Source organism: Anolis sagrei, chromosome 12 (genome assembly GCF_037176765.1).
Source record: "Anolis sagrei isolate rAnoSag1 chromosome 12, rAnoSag1.mat, whole genome shotgun sequence".
Taxonomy (NCBI): Eukaryota; Metazoa; Chordata; class Lepidosauria; order Squamata; family Dactyloidae; genus Anolis; species Anolis sagrei.
The window spans coordinates 1,463,315-1,478,289 of NC_090032.1; the positions used below are offsets into that span (position 1 = coordinate 1,463,315).

At 44.0% G+C, this 14,975-nt stretch overlaps 1 protein-coding gene across 1 annotated transcript; it reads left to right on the forward strand.

Moving 5' to 3' along the window:
* Positions 1-1,679: 1,679 nt before the first annotated feature.
* Positions 1,680-9,732, forward strand: MTX1 (metaxin 1). Its single transcript, XM_060757975.2, has 8 exons — positions 1,680-1,798; positions 1,886-1,955; positions 3,272-3,351; positions 4,426-4,518; positions 4,903-5,085; positions 6,337-6,413; positions 6,518-6,672; positions 9,157-9,732. The coding sequence occupies exons 1-8, from the start codon at positions 1,718-1,720 to the stop codon at positions 9,387-9,389; spliced, it is 972 nt and encodes a 323-aa protein (XP_060613958.2). The 5' UTR covers positions 1,680-1,717; the 3' UTR covers positions 9,390-9,732.
* Positions 9,733-14,975: the final 5,243 nt, after the last annotated feature.

Genomic DNA, 14,975 nt, shown 5'->3' on the forward strand with positions numbered 1-14,975 from the left:
TATTATGTAAACATAAGAATGGCCATTAGACTGGAAAAAATCAACTTATATCCCCATACCAAAAAAGGGAAATGCGAAAGACTGCTCCAACTTCCGTACAGTGGCCCTTATTTCTCATGCCAGTAAGGTAATGCTCAAGATCCTGCAAGGAAGACTCCAGCAATACATGGAGCGAGAGTTGCCAGACGTTCAAGCTGGGTTTAGAAAAGGCAGAGGAACGAGAGACCAGATTGCCAATATCCGCTGGATAATGGAGAAAGGCAGGGAGTTTCAGAAAAACATCTACTTCTGCTTCATTGACTACTCTAAAGCCTTTGACTGTGTGGATCATAATAAATTGTGGCAAGTTCTTAGTGGGATGGGCATCCCAAGCCACCTTGTCTCTCTCCTGAGGAATCTGTACAAGGACCAAGTAGCAACAGTCAGAACTGACCACGGAACAACAGACTGGTTCAAGATTGGGAAAGGCGTCCGGCAAGGCTGCATCCTCTCACCCAACCTTTTTAACTTGTATGCAGAACACATCATGCGAGGATGTGCGGGGCTGGATGAATGCAAAGCTGGGGTGAAAATTGCTGGAAGAAACATTAACAACCTCAGATATGCAGATGACACCACCCTGATGGCCGAAAGCGAGGAGGAGCTGAGGAGCCTTCTAATCAAGGTGAAAGAAGAAAGCGCAAAAGCCGGGTTGCAGCTAAACGTCAAAAAAACCAAGATTATGGCAACAAGAATGATTGACAACTGGGAAATAGAGGGAGAAACCGTGGAGGCCGTGACAGACTTTGTATTTCTAGGTGCAAAGATTACTGCAGATGCAGACTGTGGCCAGGAAATCAGGAGACGCTTCCTTCTTGGGAGGAGAGCAATGTCCAGTCTCGATAAAATAGTGAAGAGTAGAGACATCAGACTGGCAACAAAGATCCGCCTAGTCAAAGCCATGGTATTCCCTGTAGTCACCTACGGATGTGAGAGCTGGACCTTCGGGAAGGCTGAGCGAAGGAAGATCGATGCTTTTGAGATGTGGTGCTGGAGGAAAGTGCTGAGAGTGCCTTGGACTGCGAGAAGATCCAACCAGTCCATCCTCCAGGAAATAAAGCCCGACTGCTCACTGGAGGGAAGGAGACTAGAGACAAAGCTGAAGTACTTTGGCCACATCATGAGGAGACAGGAAAGCCTAGAGAAGACAATTATGCTGGGGAAAGTGGAAGGCAAAAGGAAGAGGGGCCGACCAAAGGCAAGATGGATGGATGGCATCCTTGAAGTGACTGGACTGACCTTGAGGGAGTTGGGGGTGGTAACGGCCGACAGGGAGCTCTGGCGCGGGCTGGTCCATGAGGTCACGAAGAGTCGGAGACGACTGAACGAATGAACAACAACAACAACACATTCGTGCCGTTATAATTATTTACATTGTTATCATATATTACTTTATTATTATACTATTATTATTATATTACTTTATTATGTTATAATACTATATTATTATTATATTACATTATGGCTGTTATAATTATTGATATTGTTATATATTATGATATTATATTATTATATTATTATAGGCTGGGAGCAGCTTCCAGGCTTCTGGGTTCATTGCTGAGCGGGTGCCAATGGCCAACCAATAGGGGGCGTTCCCTCTGGTGGAGAGGCGGGGACTCCGCCTTCGCCCCGCCCCCTCGGCCTTCCCCGCGCGTTTCCGCTTCCGGCTTGAAGCAAGATGGCGGCTCCTGTGGAGTTCTTCTGCTGGCCGGGCGGCTGGGGGCTGCCTTCGGTGGACCCTCCTTGCTTGGCCGTCCTGGTGGGTCCCGGAGGGGGGCAGGGGGTGGGGAGGGGGCTTCTGGAAGGGGCCTTGACGCTCTCTCTCTCTCTCTGTGTCTTTCCCTAGGCCTACGCCCGCTTCACGGGGGCGCCCCTCAAGGTGCACAAGGTCAGCAGCCCCTGGAGGAGCCCCTCAGGTGAGCAGGCCCAAGCGGGGTGGGCTGGGCTTGGGGGGGAGGAGGGGAAGGGGCGCCAGGAGACCCTCTCCCTTCTCCTCCTCTTCCTCCTGCTTCCTCCTGGAGAAATTCCACTGCTTAGTTGGTATTACACCACCTGACATCCGCCGGGAAGTGGCAGCCAATAGTGAAAGGACCAAGGCAGAGACATCTCCAGCTCACCCCCTCTTTGGGTCTCAGCCAGCACGTCAACGACTTAAATCAAGACATAGTTTTCTAAGACTGAAAGAGACACTCGCTGGAACACCTCAGCAAGTAAGAGTCCAAAGGTGGCAGGCTCAAACCCAGCACCTCAAGCCATGGCTGATACACAATGAGAGACTCCCCCCCCCCCCCCCCCGGGCACACAGAGGACTGGGCGACTTGGAAGGCGCTGAACAGACTGCGCTCTGGCACCACGAGATGCACCCTACACTGAAATTACACTGTCTAGCCGGTATTGCACCACCTGACATCCACCGGAAAGTGGCAGCCAGTAGTGAAAGGACCAAGGCAGAGACATCTCCAGCTCACCCCCTCTTTGGGTCTCAGCCAGCACATCAACGACTCAAATCAAGACATAGTTTTCTAAGATCGACAGAGACACTCGCTGAAACGCCTCAGCAAGTGAGAGTCCAAAGGTGGCAGGCTCAAACCCAGCACCTCAATCTGTGGGTCCTCCTGGAGAAATTACACTGTCCTGACATCCGCCGGTAAGGAGCAGCCAATACTGAAAGGACCAAGGCAGAGACATCTCCAGCTCATCCCTTGTTTGGGTCTCAGCCAGCACGTCAACGACTCAAATCAAGACATAGTTTTCTAAGATCTACAGAGACACGCGCTGGAACGCCTCAGCAAGCGAGAGTCCAAAGGTGGCAGGCTCAAACCCAGCACCTCAATCCGTGGATGATACCAGATGAGAGACTCCCCCCTGGGCACACAGAAGACTGGGCGACTTGGAAGGCGCTGAACAGACTGCGCTCTGGCACCATGAGATGCAGAGCCAACCTCGAGAAATGGGGCTCCAAAGTGGAATCCTCAACATGCGAGTGTGGAGAAGAGCAAACCACTGACCACCTGCTGCAATGCAACCTGAGCCCTGCCACATGATGCACGATGGAGGACCTTCTTGCGGCAACACCAGAAGCACTCCAAGGGGCCAGATACTGCTCAAAGGACATTTAATCCACTACCAAGTTTGCAAAATCTGTGCTGTTTGTTTTGTTCTGTTAGAAATGTTATACAATGGTATGGTTGCTGATGACATGATAAATAAAATTCCTCCTGCTTTTCCTCAGGGACCCTCCCAGCCCTGAAGACCCCGGATGAAGGCGTCCTCTCCGACCCCCAGCAGATCATCACCTACCTCAGGAAGCAGGTAAGGGACACGCCCACCTCCCAGGTGCTGAGGGGGAGGCAAGGGGCCTGGGGATAGAAGAAGAGGAGGGGGAAGAGGAAGGGAAGAAAGAGGGAAAGAGGAAGACGAAGGGGGGAGGAGGAGGAAAAGGAGAAGAGAGGCAAAGGAGGAAGAGAGGGGAAAAGGAGGAGGAAGAAGAGAAGGAAGACAAGGAAGAAGAAGAATAGGAGGAGGAAGGGGAGGTGGAGGAGAATGAGGAACAGGAAAGAGGAGGAAAAAGAGGCTCTTCTTTCTCCTCTTCCTCCTTTCTCCTCCTCTCTCCTTCCTCCTCCTCTCCTTATCTCCTTCCCTCCTCTTCTTCCACTTTTTCCTCCCTTGCTCTTCCCCTCCTCTCTCTTCTTCTTTATCCTTTGCCTCCATCTCCTCTTCCCTCTCCTCATCATCTTTTCGTTATTTTTTCCTCCTCTTCTTCCCCTTTCTTCTCTTCCTCTTACTTTTTTCTCCTCTTCCTCCACTTCCTACTCCTCTTTTTTCTCCTTCCTCTTTTGCTTCTTTTCTCCCTTTCCTCCTTCCATTCTTCCTTGTCTTCCCCTCCTTGCCTTCTTTTCCCCTTCTTTATCCTTTTCCTCCATCTCCTCTTCCACTTCATATTGTTTTTGTTATTTTTTGTCCTCTTCTTCCCCTTTCTCCTCCTCTTCTCTTCTTTTCTTCTCTTCCTCCTCATCCTACTCCTCTTTTCTTCTTCTTTCTCTTTTCTCCCTTTCCTCCTTCCTTTCTTCCTTTCCTTTCCCCTCTTCCTCCTCTTCCCCTTCTTTATCCTTTTCCTCCATTTCCTCTTCCCCTTCCTCATCATGTTTCTCTTTTTTTCCTCCTCTCCTTTCCCTTCCTCCTCCTCTTTTTCTCCCTCTTGTTCTTCTTCCTTTCCTCCTCCTCTTTTTCCTTGTCTTCCCCTCCTTGCCTTCCTCCTCTTCCCCTTTATCCTTTTTCTACATTTCCTCTTCCCCTACTTATCCACTTCTTCTTCCTGTTCCCGTTCCTTTTCCCCTCCCCTTCCTCTTTCCCCTTCCTCCTCTTTTCCTCTTCTTCCTGCTCTAGAGATTCAACGCAGACTATGACCTCTCCGCCCGGCAAGGGGCCGACACGCTGGCCTTCGTGTCACTGCTGCAGGAGAAGCTTCTTCCGGTGCTGGTGAGTCCAAAACAGAGTTGGGAGCTGTAGACTTTCACACAATCCTACAGTTGGGAGGGACTCCTCAAAGGACACCAGGTCTAACCGCCTTCTACCAAGCAAAGAAAGTGCAAAGCACCCCCAAGAGATGGCCATCCAGCCTCTGCTTCAAAGCCCCCAATATTCTTGTATTCGGGTCTGATTATACTCAGGTATATGTGGTAGTGTGTGGCACAAAAATGGTATGTTTCTGGAAGAGAGACATTTGTCATAATCGTCTGTTAGCTCCAGGTTGAAAGATTTCCTTGGCTTTGCAATCCACAACAGCGTTGCTGCGGAATGGGAGAAGAGCTTGCAGCGCTCTCCTTGGCTCTCCATCTCTCCCGTTCTCTTTCTCTCCTGCAGATCCACACCTTCTGGGTGGATGCCAAGAACTACGTGGAGCTGACCCGGAAGTGGTACGCGGAGGCCATGCCCTTCCCGCTGAACTTCTTCCTCCCGGGGCGGATGCAGAAGCAGCAGCTGGAGCGCCTGCAGACGTTGTGCGGGGAAAACTGCCTCGAGAACGAAGAGGAGCTGGAAAAGGAGGTGAGTAGGGCAAGGCGCAAAGAGGGACCCAAGGGGTCCCTCTTTATGTATAATATTATCAATATTATATGTATATACAATATAATATAAAATATTTAATTATAATATCATATTATTATTAGTATTATGTTTTATTGCATTATAATATTATCAATATTATATGTATATACAATATAATATTAAATATTTAATTAAAATGTTATTAGTATTATATTGTACTACATTATAATATAAACATTATATGTATATACAATATAATATAAAATATTTAATTATAATATCATATTATTAGTAGTATTATATTGTATTACATTATAGTATTATAAATATTATATGTATCTGCAATATACATATAAAATATTTAATTATAATATCATATTATTAGTATTATATTGTTTTGCATTATAATATTGTCAATATATATATACACAATATAATTATTATTTATTTATTTTATTTACTTTGCTTATATACCGCTGTATCTCAAGCCCGAAGGCGACTCACGGCGGTTCACAAACAGTAAAAACAATATAACATAAAATATTTAATTATAATACCATATTATTAATAGTATTATATTGTATTACATTAAAATATTATCAATATTATATGTATGTACAATATAAATTATTTATAATACCACATTATTAGTAGTATTATATTGTATTATATTATAATATTCTCAATATTATATGTATATACAATATAATAAAAATATTTAATTATAATATTAGTATTATATTTTATGACATTATAATATTATAAATATTATATGTATATACAATATAATATAAAATATTTAATTATAATGTCATATTATTATTTGTATCATATTGTATTACATTATAATATTATCAATATTATATATATATATACAATAAAAATATTTAATTATAATATTAGTAGTATTATATTTTATGACATTATAATATTATCAATATTATATGTATATAGAATGTAATATAATATATTTAATTATAATATCATATAATTGGTAATACTATATTTTATGACATTATAATAAATATTATATGTATATGCAATATAATATAAAATAATTATAATATATTATTAGTAGTAGTATTATATTGTATTGCATTATAATATTATCAATATTGTATGTATATACAATATATTATATTATATTATATTATATTATATTATATTATATTATATTATGACTGGTGTTGGGGAAGTGTTTGGGACAGTGGCCATTGCCAGAGTGCGGAGTGTTTTCTTTCTTCCCTGCAGCTCTACCGTGAAGCCCGGGAATGTCTGACGCTCCTCTCACAACGGCTCGGTCAGCAGAAGTTCTTCTTCGGAGACTCGTAAGTACCGTTTTGCGTGTGACATTTGTGGAAGACGTACTTCAGGTTGAGCTGCATCCATATGTGCCTGAGAAAATCCCTCCGTTTCCCTCTCCCGCACCCAGGCCCGCTTCCTTGGACGCCGTCGTGTTCAGCCACCTGGCCCCGCTTCTGAAGGCCAAGCTCCCCAACGCCAAATTCCAGCAACACCTCAAGTCTCTGCCCAACCTCTGCAACTATTGCACCTCCATCTTGAGCCTGTACTTCCCCTGGGATGAAGGTGAGCAATGCAGCTTAAGAGCTGTTCAACAGGGGAACTCTCTGCCTCAGAGTCTGGTGGAAGCTCCTCATTTAGAGGCTTTGAAGCAGAGGCTGGATGGCCATCTGTCAGGAGGGCTTTGATTGTGCTTTTCCTGCCTGGTAAAAGGGGAGTTGGATTGGGTGTCCTTTGGATGACCCCTGGGGATCTCTTCCAACTCTATAGCCTCATTACTCCATGATCCTGCTAATGTCTACGAGGCTGGGTGGACATCTGTCGGGAAGGCTTTGATTGTGCTTTTCCTGCCTGGTTGAAGGGGGTTATACTGGGTGTCCTTTGGGTGACCGCTGAGGATCTCTTCCAACTCTATATTTTCATTTCTTCTCTATGATCTTGCTAATGTCTATGAGGCTGGGTGGCCATCTGTTGGGAGGGCTTTGATTGTGCTTTTCTTCCTGGTAGAAGGGGCTTGGGCTGGGTGTCCTTTGGATGGCACTTGAGGATCTCTTCCAACTCTATATTCTCATTTCTCCATGATCCTGCTAATGTCTGTGAGGCTGGGTGGCCATCTGTCAGGAAGGCTTAGTTGGTGCCTTCCTTCACAGCAGAATTGTGTTGCATAGTGTTATCTGCAGGGGACAGTGTGTGGGTCAAGGATCATTCCCACCCTCTCGTACAATGGCAATGTTTGGTTCTTAGTCCAACCATTTTGTGTTTGATTTTTATGTCATTTTGCACTGCTTATTTTATTTTGTTATTTTACGTATTTTGTTGTGATGCATTTTTTTCTGTTTTGTGTCTAATTGTGCTGTATTATTTTGTGGCTTGGCCTCATGTTAGCCGCCCCGAGGCCCCATTGGGGAGATGGTGGCGGGTTATAAATAAAGATTATTATTATTATTATTATTAGAAACAAAACAAGATGAGTCCACAGCAGACACTCTGCTGGCCGTTGAATTGGATTATTATTATTATTATTGCTATTATTATTTGACTGCGCTGGCTGTTGAATTGGATGATGATGATGATGATTATTATTATTATTATTATTATTTGAAACACCACAAGATGAGTCCACAGCAGACACTGTGCTGGCTGTTTAATTAGATTATTATTAATATTATTATTATTATGTTGAATTATTATTATTATTATTATTATTATTATTATTTGACTGTGCTGGCTGTTGAATTGGATTATTATTATTATTATTATTATTATTATGTTGAATTATTATTATTATTATTTTCTTTGACTGTGCTGGCTGTTGAATTGGATTATTATTATTATTATTATTATGTTGAATTATTATTGTTATTATTATTGTTATTATTATTATTATTATTATTATTATTATTATACTGTGCTGGCTGTTGAATTGGATTATTATTATTATTTGAAACAAAACAAGATGAGTCCACAGCAGACACTCTGCTGGCTGTTGTTGTTGTTATTTGAAACAAAACGAGTCCACAGCAGACACTGTGATGGCTGTTGAATTGGATTATTATTATTATTATTATTATTATTATTATTATGTTGAATTATTTTGTTATTATTATTATTATTTGACTACTGGCTGTTGAACTGGATTATTATTATTATTATTATTTGACTGTGCTGGCTGTTGAATTGGATTATTATTATTATTATTATTATTTGAAACAAAACAAGATGAGTCCACAGCAGACACTCTGCTGGCTGTTGAATTACATTATTATTATTGTTATTACGTTGAATTATTATTATTATTATTATTATTATGTTGAATTATTATTATTATTATTATTAGAAACACCACAAGATGAGTCCACAGCAGACACTCTGCTGGCTGTTAATTGGATTATTATTATTATTATTATTACGTTGAATTATTATTAGTATTATTATTATTATTTGACTCTGCTGGCTGTTGAATTGGATTCTTATTATTATGTTGAATTATTATTATTATTATTATTTGAAACACTACAAGATGAGTCCACAGCAGAGACTCTGCTGGCTGTTGAATTGGATTATTACTATTATTATTATTACGTTGAATTATTATTATTATTAGTAGTAGTAGTATTATTATTATTATTTGACTGTGCTGGCTGTTGAATTGGATTATTATTATTATTATTATTATTATTTGAAACACCACAAGATGAGTCTACAGCAGACACTCTGCTGGCTGTTAATTGGATTATTATTATTATTATTATTATTATTATTACGTTGAATTATTATTAGTATTATTATTATTTGACTGTGCTGGCTGTTGAATTGGATTATTATTATGCTGAATTATTATTATTATTATTATTAGAAACACCACAAGATGAGTCTACAGCAGACACTGCTGGCTGTTGTTGTTGTTATTATTATTATTATTATTATTATTATTATTATTATTATTATTATATCATTATGGGAGGGAAGCTTTGAGGCCCGGGGAGATGGTGGCCAAGCCTTCTGGGAGTTGTAGTCCCATGGTGTCCACTCTGTGTGTCTCTTCCGCAGGGGACCCCCCTCCCCCGGTGACCAAGTCGGCTTCCGGCGACGGGAGCGAGAGCGAGGAGGAGCCCCACAAGCGGCGGAACCAGGTGCTGTCGGTGCTGGTGGGCCTGCTGGCCATGGTGGGCTATGCGCTGCTCACGGGGATCGTCTCCATCCAGAAGCAGAGCCCGGGCACGGCGGGCCGGCGGGCCATCGCCCTCGAGGAGGAGGAGGAAGAAGAGGAGGAGGAGGAGTGAGGGGCCACTCAGGGACAATGGGACCTCCACTGCAGCGTCCACTCCTGACCCATATCTCACACCCGTTTCCCTTCGCGTTCATTCCTTTGCCCAGGCCGTTCCCGGACTCAGGTGGCTCTGGTAGGAGGTCATGTCCCAGTGCCTTAACGGTGTTTTTATTTACTACAGTCAGGCATAATTGCCATTGTCAACATTACACCAAGGGGTGGGAAACTTTCGATCGGTTAATGTGTTGTCGAAGGCTTCCATGGCCAGGATCACCGGGTTGCTGTGAGTTTTCCGCGCTAAGGAAATGTTTACAAGGTTCCTTACGTTAAAAATAAAGTCAACACAAGGCTCCTTACTGGGTTGCTGTGAGTTTTCCAGGCTGCCTGGCCATATTCCAGAAGCATTCTCTCCTGACCTTTCACCCACATCTCTGGCAGGCCTCCCCAGAAGTTGGGAGGTCTGTTGGAAACCAGGAGAATGGCCTTGCAGCTTCAAAGCTTGGCTGCTTCCTGCCTGTGGGGGAATCCTTTGTTAGGAGGTGGAATGACGTCCAGGGTTGGAGAAAGAAATCTTGTCTGTTGGAGGCAGGTTGTGAATGTTGCCATTGGCCACCTTGATTAGCATTTAATGGCCTTGCAGCTTCAAAGCCTGGCTGGTTGCTGCCTGCAGGGCAATCCTTTGTTAGGAGGTGGAATGATGTCCAGGGTGGGAGAAAGAACTCTTGTGTGTCGTAGGCAAGTGTGAATGTTGCAATTGGCCACTATGATTAGCATTAAATGGCCTTGCAGCTTCAAAGCCTGGCTGCTTCCTGCCTGCGGGGCAATCCTTTGTGAGGAGGTGGAATAATGTCTAGGGTGGGAGAAAGAGCTATTGTCTGTTGGAATTGTTAGAGTGTATTCCTACAGGCAGGAAGCAGCCAGGCTTTGAAGCTGCAAGGCCTTTCAGTGCCAATCAAGGTACACACTTGATTGGCAACATACACACTTGTTAGAGCGGATTGTACAGGCAGGAAGCAGCCAGGCTTTGAAGTTGCAAGGCCTTTTAGTCCCTAATCAAAGTGGCCAGTTGCAACCTACACACTTGTTAGAGTGGATTCCCACAGGCAGGAAGCAGCCAGGCTTTGAAGCTGTGAGGTCTTTCAGTTCTAATCATGGTGGCCAGTTGCAACATTCACACTATTAGAGTGGATTCCCCCAGGCAGGAAACAGACAGGCTTTGAAGCTGCAAGGCCTTCCTGTACCAATCAACATTCACACTTGTTAGAGTGGATTTCCACAGGCAAGAAGCAGCCAGGCTTTGAGGCTGCAAGGCCTTTTGTTACCAATCAAGGTGGCCAATTGCAACCTTCACACTTGTTAGAGTGGTTTTTCCCAGGCAGGAAGCAGCCAGGCTTTGAAGCTGCAAGGCCTTTCAGAACCAATCAACCTTCACACTTGTTAGAGTGGTTTCCTCCAGGCAGGAAGCAGCCAGGCTTTGAAGCTGCAAGGCCTTTCAGTTCTAATCAAGGTGACCAGTTGCAACATTCACACTTGTTAGAGTGGATTCCTCCAGGCAGGAAGCAGCCAGGCTTTGAAGCTGCAAGACCTTTCAGTTCTAATCATGGTGGACAATTGCAACATTCACACTTACCTCCAGCAGACAACAGTCCTTTCTCCCACCCCGGACATCATTCCACAGGTATAAATATCAACCCCACTTGCCTCATTTCCAACAGACCTCACAAGCTCATAGATGTGGGCGAAACGTCAGGAGAGAATGCTTCTGGAACGTGACGAGACAGCCCAGAAAATGCACAGCACTCCTTCCCCTAAATTAAATCTTGCACCTCATTTTGCCTCTCTCTGAGAACCTCTTCCATGGAAAATCAGGCCCACGATTCCTCACTTTTTTGGTCCAATTATTTTATTATTACTATTACGGGGGGGAAAACTGCCTTTGCACCCGCGGCCTGGCTTTTGGATCCAGAGTGGCAGGAGAGGCGCCCGTCTGCGTCCGACTTTTGCGGTTGACCCATTTATTTTGGCAAGAGAGGAGGGGATGGGGGGGGGGTTCTGGAAAAGGGATGAAAAATAAACGCTGGACTTTTGGAGATGTTTGCTTTTCTCCCGGAGTGCTTGCTTGCAAAGCTGGGTGGGCTTCTTCCTGGTTTGGAGGGGGTATGTCATCTCAAAGAAGGCACTTTTCCAGCCCTCTCCTTCCAAGCACAACAAGGGCATTCTTTGACCACAAACATGCCTAAGTGCGCTCGGCAGGAACATTTGGCGGCACAGCTGGGAGTCCTTCAGGGAAGCGGCTACCGTTTCCATTCAGCCCCGGCCAAAGGCTAACGTCATCGCAGACCGCAGGGCAGACCGTCCCCAAAGATTACTTTAACTCTTTCCTGACACGGACCAATGGCTTTGATTTGGGGAGAGGGCTTTTGAGCAACACAAATGATGCCCGATCCCTTTTAGGAGGCTTCCCTGTAAACTCTACAAGAGGGGCGTTCGCTAAAGATTCCCCCCGACCCACTTCCTGTGGACTGAGAGCAATGAAACTTGGCATGGTTATGAGTCTAGATGCCTTCTTTGGGGCCCCTTCCAACTCTAGGATTCTATCTATCTATTTATTATGGCAGAAGGGGGGTGGACTGGATGGTCTTCTTTGGGGGCCCTTCCAACTAGGATTCTATCTATCTGTCTATCTATTATGGTTGAACAGGGGTGGACTGGATGGCCTCCTTTGGGGCCCCTTTCATCTCTAGGATTCTGTCTATTTATTATGGTAGACGGGGGTGGACTGGATGGCCTTCTTTGGGGCCCCTTCCAACACTAGGATTGTGTCTTTCTTTCTGTCTCTATCTCTCTATCTATTATGGCAGAAAGGGGTTGGACTGGATGACCTTTGGGGCCCCTTCCAACTCTAGGATTCTATCTATCTGTATGTCTGTCTGTCTGTCTATTGTGGTTGAAGGGGGTGGACTGGATGACCTTCTTTGGGGGCCCTTCCAACTCTAGGATTGTTTGTTTGTGTGTTTCTCTCTCTATTATGACAGAAGGGGGGTGGATTGGATGACCTTCTTTGGGCCCCTTCCAACTAGGATTCTATCTGTCTGTCTATCTATCTATCATGACAGAAAGGGGGGGTGGACTGGATGGCCTTCTTTGGGGCCCCTTCCAATTCTAGAATTCTTCCTTCCTTCCTTCCTTCCTTCCTTCCTTCCTTCCTTCCTTCCTTCCTTTCTGTCTCTATCTGTCTATTTATCTATTATGGCAGAAGGGGTGTGTGGACTAGATGATCTTCTTTGGGGCCCCTTCCAACTCTAGAATCCTTCCTTCCTTCCTTCCTTCCTTCCTTCCTTTCTATCTGTCTATTTATCTATTATGGCAGAAGGGGTGTGTGGACTGGATGATCTTCTTTGGGGCCCCTTCCAACTCTAGAATTCTTTCTTTCTTTCTGTCTCTATTTATCTATCTATTATGGCAGAAGGGGGTGGGCTGGATGACCTACTTTGGGGCCCCTTCCAACTCAAGGATTCTATCTATCTCTCTATCATAGTTGAAGGGGGGTTGACTGGGTGACCTTCTTTGGGGGCCCTTCCAACTCTAGGATTCTTTTCCTTCCTTCTTTCTTTCTTTCTTTCTTTCTCTCTCTCTCTCTCTCTCTCTATCTATCTATCTATCTATTATGGCAGAAGTGGGGTGGGCTGGATGACCTTCTTTGGGGCCCTTTCCAACTAGGATTCTATCTGTCTATCTATTATGGTTGAAGGGGTGGACTGGATGACCTTTGGGGACCCTTCCATTCTGTCTGTCTGTCTATCTATCTAGGCAGAAAGGTGACCTTCTTTGGGGACCCTTCCAACTAGGATTCTATCTATCTCTCTATCTATTATGGTTGAAGGGGGGTGGACTGGATGACCTTCTTTGGGCACCTTCCAGCTCTAGGATTCTATCTATCTTACCTATATCTATCTATTTTTTATGGCAGAAGCGGGTGGACTGGATGATGTTCTTTGGGTTCCTTCCAACTCTAGGATTCTATCTATCTGTCTGTGCATCTCTCGCTCTCTCTGTCTGTCTGTCTGTCTGTTATGGTAGAAAGGGGTTGGACTGGATGGCCTTCTTTGGAGCCCCTTCCAACTCTAGGATTTCAACACTCCTTGTATATAGTCTAGAGCAGGGGTCTTCAAACTAAGGCCTGGGGGCCAGATGCGGCCCTCCAAGGTGATTGGCCCGGCCCTTGCTCAGGGTCAACCTAAGTCTATAACAACTTGAAAGCACACAACAATAACATCAACAATCCTATCTCATCAGCCAAAAGCAGGCCCGTACTTCCCATTGAAATACTAATAAATTTATATTTGTTTAAATTGTTCTTCATTTTAATTATTGTATTGTTTTTAAGTGGTTTTTGCACTACAAATAAGATATGTGCAGTGTGCATTAGAATTCATTCATTTTTTTTCAAATTATAATCCGGCCCTCTAACAGTTTGAGGGACTGTGACCTGGCCCTCTGTTTCGAAAGTTTGAAGACCCCTGATCTAGAGACTAAGATGAAGTCTGGAAAACTACAAGAAGGGAGTGAAGAATTCATGAACTATAATTAAAAGTTGCTGATGAGAACTGCGATGATGATTAACTGTTGCCACTGCTGACTTGTTGAACTCCTGGTGAAAAACAATGTGTTTATATTAGAGACAATAGCTCTTTAGTTTATGGAGATGTTTACAAGGTTCCCTACGTTAAGAAGGAAGTCAACACAAGGCTCCTTACGTTTACCAGCCTCAGTTAAGGAGAGTCAACATCTGTCCGGAACTGAGATGAAGCCAGGATGTTTCAGGCTGGATAAACATCCATCATTCATTTCCAACTTTAGAACAACATCTGCAAGAAATATTATTATATGAGATATCTATATAAAATAGCGCTCATTCTGACTTTCCGAAACCAAGCTTTCCAGGACTCCCAGTTGGCACAGTTCAGACCCCAGCTGCCGTTGGAGATGTTTACAAGGTTCCTTACGTTGAGAAAGAAGTCAACACAAGGCTCCTTACGTTTACCAGCCCCAGTTAAGGAGAGTTAACATCTGCCCGGAACTGAGATGAAGCCAGGCTGGATAAACATCTGTCATTCATTTCCAACTTTAGAACAACATCAGCAAAAATATATTCCTGCATAAGATACATATATAAGATAGCGCTCTTTCTGACTTTCCGAAACCAAGCTTTCCAGGACTCCCAATTGGCACAGTTCAAACCCCAGCTAACGCTGGAAATGTTTACAAGGTTCCTTACGTTAAGAAAGAAGTCAACACAAGGCTCCTTACGTTTACCAACACCAAACCTCACACCAGAGAGACTGTTATCATTACACACGTGCCGTTTCAGCGTCCTGTGATAAATAGAAGTGGGTCAGGGGAAATCTTTAATCAATACCCCTCGTACTTGGTCTCAGACGGCGGAACGTCTCGGGTCAGCTTCCTGAAAAGCAGGCCAGACGAAAGCCTACAGCAAGCGTCGCGTGGGTAGAAAAGAACGGTGGTGCCATTTATTGTAAGGGAACACCAGGGAAAGAAGAGAATGAAGTATTTAGGAAGCACAAGATGGCAACCAAAG

Bases quoted from the DNA above. Each gene is read 5' to 3' on its own strand.
- MTX1 (XM_060757975.2), top strand. From the start codon at position 1,718: ATGGCGGCTCCTGTGGAGTTCTTCTGCTGGCCGGGCGGCTGGGGGCTG. The intron at 4,519-4,902 runs GTGAGTCCAAAA...TCTCTCCTGCAG, and splicing joins AGAAGCTTCTTCCGGTGCTG to ATCCACACCTTCTGGGTGGA. The intron at 5,086-6,336 runs GTGAGTAGGGCA...TCTTCCCTGCAG, and splicing joins AAGAGGAGCTGGAAAAGGAG to CTCTACCGTGAAGCCCGGGA.